The sequence below is a fragment of the Engystomops pustulosus genome, chromosome 3 (genome assembly GCF_040894005.1).
Source record: "Engystomops pustulosus chromosome 3, aEngPut4.maternal, whole genome shotgun sequence".
NCBI classification, from domain to species: Eukaryota; Metazoa; Chordata; class Amphibia; order Anura; family Leptodactylidae; genus Engystomops; species Engystomops pustulosus.
The window spans coordinates 76,662,623-76,684,205 of NC_092413.1; the positions used below are offsets into that span (position 1 = coordinate 76,662,623).

The following is a 21,583-nucleotide window of genomic DNA, read 5'->3' on the forward strand; positions in this document are numbered from 1 at the left end:
AGTCTTACAATAAGCATCTAAACAAAAGGCATCAAAAAGAAAAAAATAACATTATTAATAAGTTTTAGTAGACAAATGATATAACTGTACATACCATTTCCGCAGCTCCTCCTTTCACTACAGATTTTACATAGATGCCAAGTTTCTCTTGCCCAGCACCCTGCAGAAAAACACAAGGTGTATTTTTTAATATGGTGTCTGTTAATACAATTTCATGTTGATCAGTCGCATAAGTAATGTACATTTAAAAATGTCACTTTTTGGGGTGATACATTGAAAGCTTCATAATTTAATGTTATATTTAATTTTCTTTTCCCCCTTCTTTGCCGGGAACAAAGAGGACGGAGCAGCAGCTGGGACCCGTAAGTTGCGCGACGCGCTGGTGGAGGGCGAGAGGCATGGGTGAGCCCGTAACCTGCGATATGGGTCGCGGGACCACCCGTGACAGTGACTTTTTAGATAAAGTTTCAATTAACCCCTTCCCAACGCAGCCCTTTTTCGTTTTTGCGTTTTCATATGGAGACATCTCTCCGCCCCCCTCTCTCCATACGCCTCTCCGCCCCCCTCTCTCCATACGCCTCTCCGCCCCCCTCTCTCCATACGCCTCTCCGCCCCCCTCTCTCCATACGCCTCTCCGCCCCCCTCTCTCCATACGCCTCTCCGCCCCCCTCTCTCCATACGCCTCTCCGCCCCCCTCTCTCCATACGCCTCTCCGCCCCCCTCTCTCCATACGCCTCTCCGCCCCCCTCTCTCCATACGCCTCTCCGCCCCCCTCTCTCCATACGCCTCTCCGCCCCCCTCTCTCCATACGCCTCTCCGCCCCCCTCTCTCCATACGCCTCTCCGCCCCCCTCTCTCCATACGCCTCTCCGCCCCCCTCTCTCCATACGCCTCTCCGCCCCCCTCTCTCCATACGCCTCTCCGCCCCCCTCTCTCCATACGCCTCTCCGCCCCCCTCTCTCCATACGCCTCTCCGCCCCCCTCTCTCCATACGCCTCTCCGCCCCCCTCTCTCCATACGCCTCTCCGCCCCCCTCTCTCCATACGCCTCTCCGCCCCCCTCTCTCCATACGCCTCTCCGCCCCCCTCTCTCCATAAGTCTCTCAGTCTATATCTATATATATGTCTTTATCTAAGGCCCTTAACATCTTTCAAACAACTTATCTTCGTGTGCAACCCAAAACAGTTAGCGCCAAAGAGCAAAGAGTCCAGGACCATATAGCCATGGAGAGTTTACCCAGGGGGTGGGGAAAAAGGTAAGAAAAGTTATGTTATGTATCTTACCTATACACCCTCCCATAGTAGTGGTCTTGTTGGCTGTTCATCTGGACAATAATATGACCAAAATTGATAAGCTCTGGTGTCTCCAGGTTTTTGATTAATTGCGTCTCAACACCCGGAGTTATGACATTTTAGAGACAGTACCCTTTAAAGTCAGAACTCAGTAGCAAACATAATAACTACTTGAAGTTAATGCAATGACAATACATTGTGTCGACTTACCTTTGCTGCTACAATGCTTAATCCCATACCGTTTTGCTTCTTTAAAGTCACAGTGATAATTTCAGGGTCTTTTCTCAGTGGCTAAAATAGTAGAAAAATCAACATGGGACAAAATTAAAAGGCAAAATTCTACATAAATTTAACAGACTGAATACAAAAATTAAATCAAAGACACACTTACAATTTTCTTTTTCTTAGTTCACATTCCGAGAAGCTGTGCCCTTTTTCCAGAAGTAAATGTATCTAAATAATATCTACACATACCTTATATACTCGAGTATAAGCCTAGTTTTTCAGCACAAAAATGTGCTGAAAAACCCAAACTCGGCTTATACTCGAGCCAAAAAAATAAATCAAAACTCGCCTTTCTGGCAGCCCCCGTAGATCTTCTGTGCGATCCATCCGCTACAATGGCATTGTTGTGCTGCACAACGGGGGTGGGGGGTTATATACACTGGGGCAGGGCCTATCGGGCTATATACACCGGGGAGGCTGTGACCAATGCATTTCCCACCCCCGGCTTATACTCGAGTCAATCGATTTTCCCATTTTTTTTGGTAAAATTAGGGGCCTCGGCTTATACTCGGGTCGGCTTATACTCGAGTATATACGGTACTTCACATATGTTGTGAATAATATATATTTGCGCAACAAACTTCAGTTTATTGACTAATCTTTACTTCAATTTTGCCTTATTTTGACTGAATTAGTTGGCATATTAAAAGTGGTTCTATATTCAAAATTGTTGACGTCAGTAACAAGATAACTTTTGTATTGATTCCTTCAGGCATAAAGATCTTACTGTTTGGTAAGAAAAAGTTCACAGCCAGCTAGGTTTTTTTTTTTTTAAATTGCTGTGTCACTTTATCTGGTAATACGCTTTTACTTACCCAATTGGTTTTGGATATATATATATTTCGAATTTATTGATTGAAAAAATTAACATTTTGAAAAAAGCCAATTTTCAAAATGTTTGTCAAGCTCACCCTTTTTTTTTTAAACTACCATATATGCTCGAGCGTAAAATGTGCTGAAAACCCCTAACTTGGCTTATATTCTAGTAAGAAAAAAAAAAACGGGGTACATACCATCTAATGCGCCCCCCTTCCCGCACTCCTGGCGAGTCCTTTTCAATCCATCACAACTGACACTACTATGTTCACCGGCATCGGCACACACTACATGTTAGCGAGCGGCCGGGGGGCAGGGGCTGGGCCGGCTACGCCCTACAGGGGGGCAGGGGCTGGGCCGGCTACGCCCTACAGGGGGGCAGGGGCTGGGCCGGCTACGCCCTACAGGGGGGCAGGGGCTGGGCCGGCTACGCCCTACAGGGGGGCAGGGGCTGGGCCGGCTACGCCCTACAGGGGGGCAGGGGCTGGGCCGGCTACGCCCTACAGGGGGGCAGGGGCTGGGCCGGCTACGCCCTACAGGGGGGCAGGGGCTGGGCCGGCTACGCCCTACAGGGGGGCAGGGGCTGGGCCGGCTACGCCCTACAGGGGGGCAGGGGCTGGGCCGGCTACGCCCTACAGGGGGGCAGGGGCTGGGCCGGCTACGCCCTACAGGGGGGCAGGGGCTGGGCCGGCTACGCCCTACAGGGGGGCAGGGGCTGGGCCGGCTACGCCCTACAGGGGGGCAGGGGCTGGGCCGGCTACGCCCTACAGGGGGGCAGGGGCTGGGCCGGCTACGCCCTACAGGGGGGCAGGGGCTGGGCCGGCTACGCCCTACAGGGGGGCAGGGGCTGGGCCGGCTACGCCCTACAGGGGGGCAGGGGCTGGGCCGGCTACGCCCTACAGGGGGGCAGGGGCTGGGCCGGCTACGCCCTACAGGGGGGCAGGGGCTGGGCCGGCTACGCCCTACAGGGGGGCAGGGGCTGGGCCGGCTACGCCCTACAGGGGGGCAGGGGCTGGGCCGGCTACGCCCTACAGGGGGGCAGGGGCTGGGCCGGCTACGCCCTACAGGGGGGCAGGGGCTGGGCCGGCTACGCCCTACAGGGGGGCAGGGGCTGGGCCGGCTACGCCCTACAGGGGGGCAGGGGCTGGGCCGGCTACGCCCTACAGGGGGGCAGGGGCTGGGCCGGCTACGCCCTACAGGGGGGCAGGGGCTGGGCCGGCTACGCCCTACAGGGGGGCAGGGGCTGGGCCGGCTACGCCCTACAGGGGGGCAGGGGCTGGGCCGGCTACGCCCTACAGGGGGGCAGGGGCTGGGCCGGCTACGCCCTACAGGGGGGCAGGGGCTGGGCCGGCTACGCCCTACAGGGGGGCAGGGGCTGGGCCGGCTACGCCCTACAGGGGGGCAGGGGCTGGGCCGGCTACGCCCTACAGGGGGGCAGGGGCTGGGCCGGCTACGCCCTACAGGGGGGCAGGGGCTGGGCCGGCTACGCCCTACAGGGGGGCAGGGGCTGGGCCGGCTACGCCCTACAGGGGGGCAGGGGCTGGGCCGGCTACGCCCTACAGGGGGGCAGGGGCTGGGCCGGCTACGCCCTACAGGGGGGCAGGGGCTGGGCCGGCTACGCCCTACAGGGGGGCAGGGGCTGGGCCGGCTACGCCCTACAGGGGGGCAGGGGCTGGGCCGGCTACGCCCTACAGGGGGGCAGGGGCTGGGCCGGCTACGCCCTACAGGGGGGCAGGGGCTGGGCCGGCTACGCCCTACAGGGGGGCAGGGGCTGGGCCGGCTACGCCCTACAGGGGGGCAGGGGCTGGGCCGGCTACGCCCTACAGGGGGGCAGGGGCTGGGCCGGCTACGCCCTACAGGGGGGCAGGGGCTGGGCCGGCTACGCCCTACAGGGGGGCAGGGGCTGGGCCGGCTACGCCCTACAGGGGGGCAGGGGCTGGGCCGGCTACGCCCTACAGGGGGGCAGGGGCTGGGCCGGCTACGCCCTACAGGGGGGCAGGGGCTGGGCCGGCTACGCCCTACAGGGGGGCAGGGGCTGGGCCGGCTACGCCCTACAGGGGGGCAGGGGCTGGGCCGGCTACGCCCTACAGGGGGGCAGGGGCTGGGCCGGCTACGCCCTACAGGGGGGCAGGGGCTGGGCCGGCTACGCCCTACAGGGGGGCAGGGGCTGGGCCGGCTACGCCCTACAGGGGGGCAGGGGCTGGGCCGGCTACGCCCTACAGGGGGGCAGGGGCTGGGCCGGCTACGCCCTACAGGGGGGCAGGGGCTGGGCCGGCTACGCCCTACAGGGGGGCAGGGGCTGGGCCGGCTACGCCCTACAGGGGGGCAGGGGCTGGGCCGGCTACGCCCTACAGGGGGGCAGGGGCTGGGCCGGCTACGCCCTACAGGGGGGCAGGGGCTGGGCCGGCTACGCCCTACAGGGGGGCAGGGGCTGGGCTGGCTATATACTGGGGGGGCAGGGGCTGGCAGGCTATATACTGGGGGGCAGGGGCTGGCAGGCTATATACTGGGGGGCAGGGGCTGGCAGGCTATATACTGGGGGGCAGGGGCTGGCAGGCTATATACTGGGGGGCAGGGGCTGGCAGGCTATATACTGAGGGGCTTTGACCAATGCATTTCCCACCCTCGGCTTATACTCGAGTCAATAGGTTTTTCAAGTTTTTGTGTTAAAATTAGGGTTCTCGGCTTATACTCAAAAATATACGGTAATATTCTTACTACCCAAATTAGTTACTAATTAACATTTACCATATCTCAGCTTTTTGTTGCAGTCATTTTACGTATGTTTCCTTTGTTTTATTATGGCGCTAGAAAGATCACAAATTAAATAGCTTTTTTTCACATTTTCAAGAAAATGTTACAATTAATTATTTTGGGGACCATTTTAAATTTATTTCGGTTTTTGTATAAGTCATATAAATAGAAACCCTGACAAATAACCCCATTATATAAAATTACCCCTCACACTTTTCAAAACAGCACATGGCAAGCTGATTAACCATTTTACAGAAAACAAAATTAAGGTTTTACAATAAATTTCCTATTTGTCATTAATATGTTCAATTAGCCCTAAAATTTTCCAACCCAAGCTGAATAAAAGAAAAAGCACCAATATATTGAGCAGTTTCTTCTAAGTATGAGCATCCACCTTATGTGGATGTAATCCGTTGCCTGGGCACATGTCGGGGACAAAGGAGGGAAGGAGTGCTATTGAGCCTTTGTAGGGCATATTTTGATTTCAATTTTCAGGTGCCATGACATGTTATAAAATAGCCGAAACCCATTCCCCCAAGAGAACGATTCAATTTTCAAAACTTTTCATCAAGGGATATAAGAAGCATTTAACCCCTTGTTGCAAATGGACTTCTTACATTTAGCGTTTCTATTTTTTGATCCCCAACTGCAAAAATCCATAACTTTTTTTCGAGTACAGAGCTACATAAGAGCTTACATTCTGCATAACAAAATTGTACTTCCTAGTAACAGTATTATATAATATATACATATTATTTGGTTTAATTACCAGAGACAGGGCTTTTTTTTACTATGAGAACTGTCAATCTATGGAATAGCCTGCCTCAGGCGCTGGTCAAAGCAGGGACAGCAGAGAGCTTCAAGAAGGGTCTAGATGCCTTTTTAAACCTAAATAACATTGATGGTTATGTTATATAGAATTGTTTTCTTTAAATCCCTTCCTCATCCAATCCCTTCTTTGGTTAAACTTGTGTCACGTGTCTTTTTTCAACCATATAAAACTATAATATGTCCACAATACCACAGATATAAAAATGTCATAGCTAATACAATGTGACAAAGCAAATCTGCGTATAATGGCGCTCCTTTCCCTTAAATGACCTCCTAGATATCAACAGTTTTAGTGCTTTTTGCCATTTTATTCTTTGTGAGTTAATACATTTTTTTGAAATATACATTTATTTAGCCAAAAAAAAAAAAATAATTCAAAAATTCACTCCTCTGTTTGGTTTTAACCCATGTGACTGACTTATATGGTTAATATAATAAAAGTATTTTTACATTACATTATTTTTAACCCTAACGAGACAGTTCCATTCTTTGTTTTATCATGTTCATATCATAGTTCCAAATATTTAATAAACTGTGATTAAATAAACTTAATACAGCAACTTACCACGTCTGTGTTTTCTGTCAGAGGGTGATTGTCATAGTCAGCACCTTCAAAATAAATTGTCCAAGTGCCAGGTGATCGCGTATGAGGGATAAGTCTACAGTATCCTGGTTGAAAAATAACAAAGAGGCCAATGTTAAACACTTTATACAAAAATGTAGGAGAAGGCTGGTGTAACTGCACCAATTTTTAGAGTTTATGAAGTCATAGGACATGTGCTAAAAAATGTGGTCATGGGCCAAGCACCGCAGCTCTCTGCAAAAAATAAAAAATAAAATAAAATCAATTGCACCAAATTTTGATGCATTTTTTTGGCATAAAATTAACAAATTACTAGGAGGCCCAATGTTGCAACAAATTTTGGACATTGTGAATTCTGGTGTTTGACGTAAAAGGGAGGATTCATTAACCATCTTGCTTAATTGTTACTCGTTTCATACAAGATCTATTACTTTAAACAAGGGCACACTTCTTGGATAGAACAAAATTGTGTCAATACTAAAAACTAAATCAGTACTCTGCTTTCAATTTATAAACTGCTGGGGGGAAATTAAAGCTGGGCTCTGAATGGTTGTCATGATCATCTAGAAAAGTTCTGTTTCTTTTATGACAAATCTGGGTTAATATCCAGAACAGTAGAGGACCCCCTGGAGCAGTATTAACTTTTCTGCTGTACTCCCCGCTTATGGGTACACTTCTGCTCTAAATGCAGCTCTGCTCTGGTACTGACATCAGCTCCTACATCCAGCGTCAGGACACAAAGCAGACCAGCACAAGGTGTAGAGATTATCATCTGGTAAAGCACAAGGAGCAGGAGGAGAGCCAAAAAAGATATATGCACTGGGGTCTTCGGTATTATTAATGTCTACTCAGTAGTCTCTCCATTAACATTTTCTGCGCTGGAGTTTTACTTTATTTATAATTTCTACACTCTGGTGTAAATGGAACTTCTTTATCAGACCTTTTAGGAATGTGAATTGCTTAAGTTGCACCATCAATTAAGATGCTGCTTAATGAAACAAGTTCCATTTCTATTTAGGTCATTTGAAACTTTATATCTGCAAAACATATGATGCATCTTCAAACACATCTTCAGCACCCCCCGCCCAGCCTTTAAATAAAAAAAAAACAAAAAAAACTCTGTACTCAGCTTTCTGACGCTTCCCCGCAGGTTCACTTCTGGCTCTGGCTTCAGCTTCCCACGCAGACCCGTCGCATACACCATGACGTCAGCCGTTTGCTCACAGCATAGTGCGTGCCAGTGGCAGCGCACACACTATAATGTTGGCAAGTTGCTGACGTCATGGTTTGAGCGTGATGCAGTCGCAGGGAACAAAAGACAAAGCCAGAGCTGAAGACAGAAGAGGACCTACAGGCCGTCGGAAAGGCGAGTACAGAGGTTTTTTCATTGACTCGAGTATAAGCCGAGTTAGCGTTTTCAGCACATTTTTTGTTGGCTTATACATGAGTATATTCAGTAAGAGTCCATGCCATAATTAATACTTAAAATCACCAAGTGTGTTTCTACCTTTTACTCAAAACACACCTTTTTGACACAGTGGTTCCAAAAATTCCTGCAAACCATTAGGAATGTTTCTGACCACATCACAAGAATAACCATCTTCTGGCAATAAGAAAGGCAGCTGTAAATCAGGATCTTCTTCCAACTGAACCTCTCGTCCATCACTGCGAGCCAATTCATCAGCAGTGTTCTCGGCAACTGACCTGACACTTTCTATTAGCTCCTGTATAAAAATAAGCGTTATTGGAAATCAGATACCACCATGATAATTTATATTTATAATTCTTAAGCATTTACATTACTTTTGATAATTACCGTAGGAATATAAGGTTCATCGGGAGCGCAGTGATAATTTGTCAAAAGAGCCTGCAGTTGCAAAGAGTTTAACTTAAAGCAGGTGTTGTTAATATTGGGGATATCTTGATGAGTGTACTTGTCCATGGTAAGTAGAGTTGTTGCCTATAAAAAAACAGAAAAACGGATAAAGTATTGAGGAGAGGAGATTTGCCATATGTCCCTATTAGGATGTGGTGGAATTTTCACAATTTAGGGGTACCTCCGTTTTTCATACGGTGCTTACCTGAATTATTCTGCTGAGGTGACAGTCAGCAGCTAGTTCTAAACCTTGCTTTTCTGCCCATGCCTCGATGTGAGCTAGTTGCTGACGTATTATGGCTCCCCAATAGTGAGAACACAAGCCAGAGTCGGGGTCAGTGACGAGCCTGTTGAACAGCCACATATTGATAAAGTGGAATAGCTGCGAGAATAGCTGTATAGTTAGCGCAGCATTCACCCGACAACGTCTCAGAAGAGACATCGCTCCAGTCAAAGTATGAAGAACTTCATCTAATGAACGAGATGGAAAAAGAAATTTTAATTTAAATTTTACATATTTCTGGAGGAAGAGCTTTTTTTTCTCAAAGAGCTATTGTCTTTTTATTCTGAATCCTGAATAAAAAAACTACTTAAGAAACAAGCAAACCAAATAGACAACTTCTGGAGTTTATTTGCAGAATAAGCCAAGATAAAAATTTAAAGACTAGGAGAAAATGTGTTTCATTTTCAAGAGGAGATCAGCACTTGTTCAAGGTACAAAATAACAAGCAAGCAAAAGCTGTGCATCAGCAGCATGGACCCATACCTAAATGTGAGTGAGGTCAAAATTGACATTTCAGTTAAAATATATATATTTCTCCAAATCAAAATGATTAAGCAATACAACTTTTAAAGTGTAACCGTCATTTCAAAAAACTTTTGATATGTTGTAGGGCAGGTAATTTTAAGCCCTTTTGCAATTGGATTAGTTACCCGTATCTTTCTCCTTCCTCTTGTATTCTGCAGACTTCCCCTAGATGGCAGTGACTGCTCAGATGTCTGTTACTATGGACATTCCAACTTCATAAAGAAGCTGGTTACCTCATGTCTCCCTGGTCTCAGCTGATCACCTCATGGCTCAGTGCTGCAGCAGTCATGTGCAGGGAGAAGATACTAAATGAGGACCAAGAGGCAAAATATTTTGAGGAATGATTCCCAGGGACACCTGGAGCAGAATTATGTATTTTAGTTTTTTTTTTGTTCAGAATGACGATTACACTAAGTATTCAACCCCTAGTACATCACGCGTCGGCTGTGGGTTAATGGAGAGGGCTCTAGGGCTGAGATCTCCATAGCCAGTAAGTAATTGCTGATGTTAACCCATCCATCGCTACCGGCTGTAGTTTGGCATGAAATGGTAGGAGTAATCAGACAACCTAGGGTTAAAGTACCCTAGGGGTCTGAAAAACAAAGTTTAAAAGTGAAAGGTTAAAAAAAAAGTTATAATAAAAAAACCCTAAAAATTCAAATCATCCCCGCATCGTGATCAAAATATAATAATTGTTTTTCATGGCGTTTAACGCTGTAACAGAAAATAGCGCTCAAAGTCTAAAATGGCACTTTTTTGTCATTTTGAAAAACAAAAAAAAATTCTATAAAAATTTATCAATAGGCCTTACAGTCTGAAAAATAAAAGCATTGAAAAAGTCATCAAAAGTCGCAAAAAAATTAGACCACCCACAGCCCCGTACACTGAAGTATGAAAAAGTTTTTAGTGCCAGAAATAAAATAAAATTTGAGCAGGTGTTTTTAATTTTTGCAAATGTATGAAAACATTTAACCTATACAAATTTTGTATCCCCATGATCACTATGAAGTGCAATTTGTGATGCAGAAAACCAGCCCTCACACAGCTCTCTACATGGAATAATTTTAAAAAGTCATAGATTTTTTTTTTAGCTGGAGAGTGAAAAATGGAAACTCAAAAACAAAAAAGGGCAGTGTCTGGAAGCGGTTAATCTATAGATGTTAACTTCATATGATATTGCCCCTAGTCTCCAAAAACCCACAATATGGTCCTGCTAAGCCTTGAAAACGCTCAATCAACATCTAAAAATCTTTGCAAAACGTGTTTGCCCATTTCACCTTTTTTCTGACACATTCAGAGATTTGTGATAATAATGATGTTGTCCAAAGAGGAGGCATGGAACAGCAAAAATAATCTGCTCAGGCACCAGGTCAAAAACATCAAAAAACACATGGGTTTCCTATGTCGTGAGCCTTTAACGTGATCTGTTATTAATAAAACTATCTTATTTTTTTTTCATTATAAAATTTGCCAATAATTGACTACAAATGTGAAAAAAAGCTTTTTTTTGTAATTTTTCTGATCAACTTTTTATTAGCTTTTATTAAAAATGTTATAAATATGTACAGCATTATTCCGTCAACTTTTCCTAGGTTCAGCTACAGATGCAGAGGGTGCATGTACTTCTGCAAAGTAAAAGTTTTACCTGCAGCTGCTTCTACATTCTGCCTTCAGCTGACGGGCTGGAGGGGAGGGGCACACTTCAAACGCCTTTATCTCCTGAACCCTTGCACCTAGAAACAATTCTGGGGTCATAAACAGGAATCTCCCCTTTAATATGATACAATGATTGTTTATGGATACTTATCAGAAACAGAGATCCACTCAAAGTTACTATTGGCATCCATACGCAATCTAACATTTTAAAGGGGAGATTCTCTTGTCCAATTGTGTTTCAAGGTGCCGGGGTTCATAACACATTTCTGTATGAAGTTGGCCACTGTCATCACGTTTATAAATGTCCCTTCTCTATGGGGGTTGTCCAAATATAACTTATATAGCCGTATGGCAGTCATGAAGGGGTTAAGGAAAAAGACATTCGTAGACTCTCCAATCAGTTTAAAGTTGCTTAACCTCCAAGTCATATGTGTAGGCTGAGATGAGCTTTTCTCTACTACATTGCTATAATTATTTTATCTTCCTTTTACCGCCCAATATTTCCACCCTGAGCTATTAGGTTTCCTCCCTCAACAGTCATTATTGGCCTACAACAAATTTAAGGTAACAGGAAAATGCTGCTTATTTTAGCATTTTATACTGAACAACCACGTAAAGAATCAATAACAGTATGTGCAATATTTTGCTGTTAAATACATGGAGGGTGTGATGAATGGTAGTTTGAAAGTTAGTGAATTATTTGTTCTAACCTATCTTAGGTCTTTGGGAGTGGTTTTCTTCTGGATCGTCTAGAAAAGCAGGCATGTAGTTACTCAGTTCCAGCTGCAAACAATGCACCAAGTATCTAGAGAAGAAAAATTACAAATTTTTAAAAAGAGAATAAAGTATTTAAAAAAAAAAAAATTGTACAAACAAACAATTTTTTTTTAAACTTTACCAGCTGTACAAATATTTTACTAGTACAAAATTGCAGTTCAATATTATATATATATATATACATATATATATATACACACACACACACACTCACCGGCCACTTTATTAGGTACACTTGTCCAACTGCTCATTAACACTTAATTTCTAATCAGCCTATCACATGGCGGCAGCTCAGCGCATTTAGGCATGTAGACATGGTCAAGACAATCTCCTGCAGTTCAAACCGTGCATCAGTATGGGGAAGAAAGGTGATTTGAGTGCCTTTGAACGTGGCATGGTTGTTGGTGCCAGAAGGGCTGGTCTGAGTATTTCAGAAACTGCTGATCTACTGGGATTTTCACGCACAACCATCTCTAGGGTTTACAGAGAATGGTCCGAAAAAGAAAAAACATCCAGTGAGCGGCAGGTCTGTGGGCGGAAATGCCTTGTTGATGCCAGAGGTCAGAGGAGAATGGGCAGACTGGTTCGAGCTGATAGAAAGGCAACAGTGACTCAAATTGCCACCCGTTACAACCAAGGTAGGCAGAACGCACAGTACGTCGAACTTTGAGGCAGATGGGCTACAGCAGCAGAAGACCACACCGGGTGCCACTCCTTTCAGCTAAGAACAGGAAACTGAGGCTACAATTTGCACAAGCTCATCGAAATTGGACAGTAGAAGATTGGAAAAACGTTGCCTGGTCTGATGAGTCTCGATTTCTGCTGCGACATTCGGATGGTAGGATCAGAATTTGGCATCAACAACATGAAAGCACTGATCCATCCTGCCTTGTATCAACGCTTCAGGCTGGTGGTGGTGGTGTCATGGTGTGGGGAATATTTTCTTGGCACTCTTTGGGCCCCTTGGTACCAATTGAGCATCGTTGCAACGCCACAGCCTACCTGAGTATTGTTGCTGACCATGTCCATCCCTTTATGACCACAATGTACCCAACATCTGATGGCTACTTTCAGCAGTATAATGCTTCATGTCATAAAGCTGGAATCATCTCAGACTGGTTTCTTGAACATGACAATGAGTTCACTGTACTCAAATGGCCTCCACAGTCACCAGATCTCAATCCAATAGAGCAGTGATGGCGAACCTTTTGGAGACAGAGCGCCCAAACTACAAGCAAAATCCACTTTTTTGCCGTGAAGTGCCAGCATGGCTTTTTAAGCAGTAACTTATTGCTACCTGTTCTTCCACATCTTTCAATTGTATTGTCTCCCTGAGGTCACCAATACAGTTGAAAGAAGGAGGACAATTTCAGACTCATTATAGATTCTCTCCAGGCTCTCTCTGTGCAGGATGAATGGTGGTTCCAGCAGGAAGACCTCCAAAGATATTGCAGTTCTGTCAACACCTTCTCACTTTTCCCGCAGTTCCTAACAGCCATTGAAGTGTCACTTTATAATAGCGCTGAGAGCAGCATCTCTTAAGTTGCCTGGGACTGCAGGAAGATTTGGTGGATTTGGTCATACTTGGTGAACTTTGCCCTGAGGCAATGGTCTGAGTGCCCACAGAAATGGCTCCGAGTGCCACCTCTGGCACCCGTGCCATAGGTTCGCCACCACTGCAATAGAGCATCTTTGGGATGTGGTGGAACGGGAGATTCGCATCATGGATGTGCAGCCGACAAATCTGCGGCAACTGTGTAATGCCATCATGTCAATATGGACCAAAATCTCTGAGGAATGCTTCCAGCACCTTGTTGGATCTATGCCACGAAGAATTGAGGCAGTTCTAAAGGCAAAAGGGGGTCCAACCCGTTACTAGCATGGTGTACCTAATAAAGTGGCCGGTGAGTGTATGTATGTATATATATATGTGTATTATATCCATAAATGTGTAATATATATATATATATATATATAATATATATATATATATATATATATATATATATATATATATATATATAAAACACATTTCTAAAGAGTACTTTTATAATATTTTATAGAGCTATACCGGTCTTCTATAGCAATCCCTTACAACCGATCAGAGGCAGGGTATAATAGGGAAACAATGTGAACACATATTACAATACAATTGCATTGAGCAATCAGACGTTTGGGGTTCAAAAACCCATGGGAATCTAAAAAATAAAAATTTAAAATTTAAAAAAACAAACTTAAAAAGAAAATTACAATCAAACCCTTTTCAATTAATCCACATAAATATAAACAAAATTATAAACATGTTAGGTGCATCAAAATGACTAATCTATTAAAATCTAAAACTAATGATCACATAAACTAATTGCCATTACAAAAAAATCCTTCCAAATTGTTGGTGTTTTATCACCTATAAAAATTTTTTATGAAGAGAGTTTTAAAGGAATTGATAAGAAAATGCATTCTTTACTCCATACCAGACCGTGTGGTCTGGGGGGACGCACATGCGGCTGCATGTATGTCCCCATAGACAGCAATGGCTGCACAGCGGCGGTGCAGTACCACACGTGACGTTCCGCGCTGTACACCGGGAAAAGATAGAGCATGCTAATGCACCCTAATATATATACAGGCAGTCCCCGGGTTACATACAAGATAGGGTCTGGAGGTTTGTTCTTAAGTTGAATTTGTATGCAAGTCGAATCTGTATATTTTATAATTGTAGATCCAGACAAAAAAATGTTGGCCCCAGTGACAATTGGAGTTTAAACATTTTTTGCTGAAATGGGACAAAGGATTATCAATGAAGCTTCATTACAGACACCTTACAGATGATCATTGCAGCCTGGAACTATAGTAAAGCATTCAGAAAGCTTCACCAAAGGTCAGAGGGGTCTGTCTGTAACTATGGGTTGCCTGTAAGTCGGGTGTCCTTAAGTAGGGGACCGCTTGTACTCAGTTTCTAACCATAACATTCAGCATGCAATTTACATAGCGTTTTCATTTTATAGTTTCTTAATAGTACTAAAAATGCCAAAATACCCCTTTAACAACTTTAGCTAATTTTTATTCTTAGACAGCACACATACATGCTAACAGTCCCTGAACTAGCACGACAGTGTCAGAATTTGAACTTTGTCGGCGTCCGGAGGAGGAATTGTTGGTGATGTAGAGGGAAGAAACATTTTAAAGTGTGTGTACAGCCATAGGAAAGGGGGCATTGTATAGTAGAGGTGCCATTAATCTAGGTATTATATGGTGTGGGAATAGTAGGGAGTGGCATAAGGGTGGGGAAAGGGCATGGTTTATTAGGCATAAAAACAACATGGTGCTGTGCTAAGCATACCATTATCTCAATTTTACATGCAAAAGTTGGGTGATTTGCAGTACAACATAATATACAAAGCAAAAATAAATGAATCTTACTTGAATGCCATTTGAACCAAGTGTGCCAAAACATCTTGAGCATCTAAGGTTAATCGACTGAGATCTCGGTCTTGTTTTATAAAATTAAGTAACTCAGACGCATTTGCCATCCAGAATGCAAGTGCTCCAGCAATATTTTTTTGTTTCTGTAAAAAAAAAAAAAAAAAAAAAAAGACAAACATTTCTCAAGGGTATTACTAGTTTTTTTTTAAAAATCCTTTTACCTAAGAAAATACTTAAACAAACCAGTACTACTTCTTGAGCTAGATACCAGAAAATTTGTTGTTTTGTAAGGTTTTGTTTTTTTTTTTTTTTTTAAATAACCTTTACACATCACAGCTAAAAAGCAATATGAAAACAAACCTTCTGTTATTTCAGAAGGGAGCTGGTGACAGATTAACAGTCTGCTAAATACAGCATGTGTGCCCCACCCATTAGGGTGCAGTTACACGTTGCGTCTAACACATGCATTTTAAAACAAATTGCAACACCTGAAGAGATTTGTCTAATTAAACAGCTGTCAACACCTGTTTACAAAACACAATTGTTAACGCTTGTGTCAACACGTGTTAACTTTTTTTAAACACATGCATTAATGTTGCATTTTGTAAATACAGATGTTGACATCTGTATTTGGGGATGCTTTTTGAAATGCATGCATTAGACACAATATGAAACTGCACCTAAACTGCAATCTGCTCAGCCACAAACATGTGGTACTGGTTTGCTACATTTTTTTTTTTAACCAAAAGAATGCTGGGCCCGGTTAGATAAGACCCAAGAAATAGTAATCAGCAAAAAAAAAAAAAAAATGAAGGGTATAAAAAGGAAAAAAAAGGATTATTTCCACATTGAAGTGCATTAAGCAGAGAATTATGAGATGCCAAAAAAAAAAAAAAGTCAAAAATATTTTTTAGTACAGAACAAGCCCTGTCATTGAATGAGTGTTATGAACTGTACAGTTCAGCCATATAAAAAGGAGAAAAATTGACTTTGCATGAAAGCAGCATGAGACTGAGCTAAGCTGAAGGAGTTGGGATTGCCTCCCATTGCCATATCCTACCTGGTCACCCTGGTCTACTTCCTGGTGAAAAATAGATGAGGAAATTAAAACAGAGAAAAAAAAAACTTGTAAACAAACATGACAGACCAGATATGAGTATGCACAGCTCAGAAAGAAAAACATAGTGTTGTTTCATGTTAGTTAGGCTCAGTTTACACGTTCATTTCACACATGGTATAGCCAAAGAAAAAATTCTATAGGGAATAGAGACTTGCAAAAATGCACTGCTGCTAGAAATGCACACACAGAAATCTGGGCCTTTGGGGACAACTTCAAAATTAACACCACCAAATCCAGCCCATTTAAGATGGAACAAGGTTGTATGTAGAAAAACACAAGATAAAAAAAAAAAAGTTGTAAGCCACTGTTTGTGCTGTAAAATTAAAGAGTTTGCTGCCAGGTGCTGTTACTTTAAGGGTCAGCAATTGCTTAAAATTTTCTTGTCGATTCTTTTACTAATGCTTATGGGATTTTCTTCTAAAGAGGCATTATCTGCCATCTCCAAATATACCCATGGTTGCTATTTCTCCGTTAGACAACGGAAATCAGATACCCAATAGCGGTTAAAAAGGGATTCTATCATAGGCTGGGCAAAAGTTAGATTTTTTTTTTTTTTACAAAGGTATGCCTGGAAAAGTAAAAACAGAAGAACAACAAACTCATCTACTGAGGTCAGCTGCATGTGGTCCTTTCTGTTTGGTATGGTTTTTTTTTAGCTTTGTCTTACTATTTGTATGGCTACTAAGTGGTATTCATCACTTTGCATCTCCATAATATATGGGATAACATTACTGTGTAGTGACTTTGCCTTGCCTACCTTTATGCCCTTGAAGGCGATTAATCTTGGACATATGCATTTTAATTTTTACATTGTAGTCTGTCCATTATTGCTTTTATTATTATTGTCTTTTATGTCTTTAATAAAGTATATGCTTTGTAATATACCCCGAGGGTGTTGCCTCCTTTCTACTCCAAGTATTTGGCTATACTCTGCAATACCTATGCCCCCAATCAGCGGCAAATTTGATTCATAAAACAAATACTTAACCATTTGGAGGAACTAGTAGAGGGGGATTTCAATTTACCTTTTTCAGCACAGACTGACAGGTTGGCAGTTAATGCTAACCCTCTGCCTCCTGCGTTATTATCTACAACTAAAGAATTTCATAAGCTTCTCTGCTCCCACCTACTGTTTCACCTGTGGAGGATAGATAATCCAGGAGACAGGACGTTCTCCTACTCCCCACCCCATGGTACACACACAAGAGGAGACTTTTTTCAGTATGATACAACTCCTCTGGATGATGCAAAAATCTGAACAAGGCCCTATCACCTGGTCCGACCACGCCCCACTGGCGGTAGACACTACAAACGACTGACTCACAGGCTCTGTCAGTGGCGACTAAACGAATCCTTAATTTAAGAGAAGAAAAAAAAAAAAAACACAGGGAGGCACTAGCCTCGGCCATCACATAATTCTTTCAATCCAACGAAAACGATGTTACTCCGCCAGTATTATGGGAAGCCCATAAGATTATGGTCTGAGGACAGTGCATATCTCTAGCTACTGCCAGGCTTGTCGCGCTAGAGCAGGCGTTGGCCAAATCCCCATCCAAATCCACTCTTAAATCGTGATGACAAGAGCCAAGCTCAAGGAACTAGCAATGGTCAGTATAGAAAAACTACTGCTATACTCGAAACTAAATTACTATGAGAGGGGGAATAAGCCCCACCCTATTCTAGCGTGACAACTTAGGAACAACTCCTCCAAAACCCAAGCACAAATGGTTAACTTAACAGAGAAGTGACATATTTTCCATAAATGTTAATCCAAGCTATATCCCTTACCCAATATGATACAGAGAGATGTCCGCTTAGACACCTTCATACAGGTCTGTAATCTCCCACGCTTACCAGATAATGCCCTGGGCACCCTGATTGCCCCTATTGAAGCCGAGGAAATAGTGGACACCCTAAAGGCGCTCCGAGGGGGTAAAGCACCCAGCCCGGATAGCCTAACATACTTATATTACCAGACAATTCTACTCCCCCACTTACTCTCAATTTTTAACACTTTCCTTGACGGCTCCCCACTCTCAGGAAACAAGATGCACTCCTATATCAACCTAATCCCTAAACCTCATAAGGACCACACAGAGTGTTCAAACTATAGGCCAATAATACTCTTGAATACAAACTAAAAACTCTTTACCAAAATCCTGGCCCACAGACTGATCCAATGGCTCTCACAACTCATTCACAAGGACCAGGAGGGCTTTGTACTATGTACAGAAGGGGTAGGGGGCAATACAAGACGCATCATAGACCTCATTGATGTAGTCAATAAAACGGCAGAGGAGGCCCTACTTTTGAGTCTGGATGAGGAAAAAGCATTCAACTGTCTGGGCTGGTCGTTCATGTTTCGAACCTTGCAGATCTACGGATTTAGGGGACCCTTTAAGCAAGCTATTAAAGGGGTTATCCGGGTTTAAATTTTTTTTTATGTCTGGGCTGGGGAGGGCTATTTAAACATAATAAACATGCTGCCGACGTCCCGCGCCGCAGCCCGTCTTCTCGGTGCGCCGGTTTCATTACACCGGCGCACAGGGAGCTTCCGGCCGGCCGGATGCTCCCATGCGCACCATCTCCCAGCGCTTACAACGCTGAGAGATAGGGACGGATGGGAGGAGCCATCCACAACGCGGACCAGAAGCTCCCTGTGCGCGGTTTCCGTGCCCCTGTTTGTTTACAGGGGCACGGATCGAAGTGACCGCGGCGTGGGACATCGGCGGCGCCGGAGGAGGTAAGTCCATGTTTATTATGTTTAACTATCCCTCCCCAGCCCGGCCATAAAAAATGTGTTAAACCCGGATAACCCCTTTAAGAGCCTGCACACAACCCCTCTGCAACGATCAAACTACCCCATTTGCTATCATTTCGCTTTCAGATTCAGCTGCTATTAGAAGATCTGCGGACATTAGGGGAGTCATGGTAAGAGAAAGTAGTTTAAATTATCGCTTTTTGCTGATGACATCCTTCTAACCCTTACACAACCTCATACTTCATTGCCTAATCTCTAAACTGGAGGAGTTTGGCAATTTGAATTTCCAATTTCCAATGGCAAACCCGATCCCTGAAATATCTGGGAGTACAGATCACGCCATTGTACGGGTCCTTGTATTCCCAAAATTTCCCTGCCCGGTTTGGTTCCTTGAAACAAATGATGATATGTTGGCATAAACTGCCCATGTGCTTTTTTGGTAGGATAAATGCAGTCAAAATGACCAGTCTCCCAAAACGTATGTACAACAAAACACTACCAGTCCCGGTGGGGGTATTGAGGGCGCTCCAGGCTTCTGTGATCCAGTTCATCTGGGCCTTGAAACAGCACAGACTATCCCAAAAGATCTTAAAGTACTCTAGAGAAAGGGGGGGCTTGACAGTACCGCACCTGCTCAAGTACTATTGGGCGGCGAACATACACAGATCCCTGGTGTGGTCAACGCTTCTAGGCTATTACAGGTGGGTGGAAATTGAAAAGCTCTGGAGCGACCCTATACATCCCAATGCCTTCCAGCTAAGAGAGTCATGGACAAAATTTTTGAGAATGATACAATTTTTACAAAGTCTACTGCATCAGGTTTTGTAATGGCAATTTGCATATACTCCAGAATGTTATAAAGAGTGATCAGCTTAACAGCAATTAATTGAATCAAAATTTGCCTAGAAAATGAGCTTTTCCCCCCAAAACACATTTCAACTTCATTGCAGGCCTGCCTTAAAAAGGAGCAGCTAACCTTTCAGTGATTGCTCACTTAACACAGGTGTGGGGGTTAATCATGACAGATTGATCTCCATTCCTGTCCTCATCAAGTAAGAATCACACCAGTGGACACTTTAAAAGGAGGCTGGTGCTTGGCATCATTGTTTCTCTTCTGTTAACCATGGTTATCTCTAAAGAAACATATGCAGTCATCATTGCACTGCACAAAACTGGCCTAAAAGGGAAAAGTATCGCTGCTAGAAAGATTGCACCTCAGTCAACAATCTATTGCATCATCAAGGAATTCAAGGAGAGAGGTTCCATTGTTGCCAAAAAGGCTCCCGGGCACCCAAGACAGACCAGCAAGCGCCAGGACCGTCCCTTAAAAATGTTTCAGCTTTGGGATTGGGCTCCCAGCAGTGCAGAGCTTGCTCAGGAATGGCAGCAGGCAGGTGTGAGTGCATCTGCACGCACTGTGAGGCGGAGACTCTTGGAGCAAGGCCTGGTGTCAAGGAGGGCAGCAAAAAAGCCACTTCTCTCCAGAAACAACATCAGGGAGAGACTGAAATTCTGCCAAAGGTACAGGGAGTGGACTGCTAACTTCTCCCGAACTTCCAAGAGCAGTTAGGTAATCAACAATGCCTTTTCCAGCATGATGGAGCACCTTGCCATAAAGCAAAGGTGATAACTAAATGGCTCAGGGAACAAAACATGGAGTTTTTGGGTCCATGTCCTGCAAACTCCCAAGATCTTAATCCCATTGAGAACTTGTGGGCAATCATTAAGAGACGGGTGGACAAACAAAAACCAACAAATTGTGACAAAATGCAAGCATTCATTGTGCAAGAATAGACTTCTATCAGTCAGGATTTGGTCCAGAAGTTGATTGAGAGCATGCCAGGGAGAATTGCAGAGGTCCTGAAGAAGAAGGGTCAACACTGCAAATATTGACTTGCTGTATTAACTCATTCTAACTGTCAACAAAAGCTTTTGTTACTCATAATATGATTGTACTTATTTTTATCACATGCAGAAATACATCTGACAAACACACATAAAAACCAGAGGGCAACATCATTCAGCACTGTCTAGTTCTACTCTGCACTAGTCTAAAGTTAATACGGTTAAAAATAAAACCCTTTCAATCAAGTTAAACCAAGGAAGGGATGCAAGGGAAACAATTCTATATTATAACATAAGCATCAATGTTATTTAGAGGTAAAAAGGCGTCTAGGAGCACTCTGCTGTACCTACTGTGAACAGCTCCTGAGGCAGGCTATTCCACAGATTCACAGTTCTTATAGTAAAGAAGCCCTGTCTCCTATGGTGATAAAACCTTGTTTTCTTCAAGCAGAGAAGGTGCATGCTTTTTTACTTCAAGTTTCAGTTCGCACCCTACTGGTTGTATGTGCTGGGCTAAGGTGTGGGATGCAGAGCAGAACATGGGAGGAGAGAAGCTGCTGCAGTGTGGAGTGTGGTAGAGGCAGCAGAAGAGGAGCCAGCAATTTTTTTTTTTGTCTCTGGGGGTCTCCAGTACAATTAGAGGTCTGCTCTGGGGGTCTCAAGGAATACTATTTGTCTGCTCTGGGGGTCTCCAGTACTACTATTGTCTGTACTGAATGAAGTAATTGGTTTCTGGGGTGGTATGGCTGTATTG

The 21,583-nt window shown here is 44.2% G+C and overlaps 1 protein-coding gene across 19 annotated transcripts in view; it reads right to left on the reverse strand.

Moving 5' to 3' along the window:
* AFDN (afadin, adherens junction formation factor) overlaps positions 1 to 21,583 on the reverse strand; it is a 251,176-nt gene that overhangs the window by 83,440 nt on the left and 146,153 nt on the right. For 14 of the 19 annotated variants that reach the window (XM_072141135.1, XM_072141136.1, XM_072141134.1 and 11 more), the window contains 9 exons: positions 16,164 to 16,184; positions 15,101 to 15,246; positions 11,611 to 11,705; positions 8,642 to 8,907; positions 8,377 to 8,520; positions 8,086 to 8,284; positions 6,543 to 6,646; positions 1,502 to 1,582; positions 95 to 160 (listed from right to left, as the gene is read on the reverse strand). In XM_072141135.1, coding sequence (XP_071997236.1) covers positions 95 to 160; positions 1,502 to 1,582; positions 6,543 to 6,646; positions 8,086 to 8,284; positions 8,377 to 8,520; positions 8,642 to 8,907; positions 11,611 to 11,705; positions 15,101 to 15,246; positions 16,164 to 16,184 — 1,122 coding nt within the window. The remainder of the gene's footprint in view (positions 1 to 94; positions 161 to 1,501; positions 1,583 to 6,542; positions 6,647 to 8,085; positions 8,285 to 8,376; positions 8,521 to 8,641; positions 8,908 to 11,610; positions 11,706 to 15,100; positions 15,247 to 16,163; positions 16,185 to 21,583) is intronic. The other 5 variants (XM_072141153.1, XM_072141137.1, XM_072141149.1 and 2 more) reach the window with 1 other exon arrangement.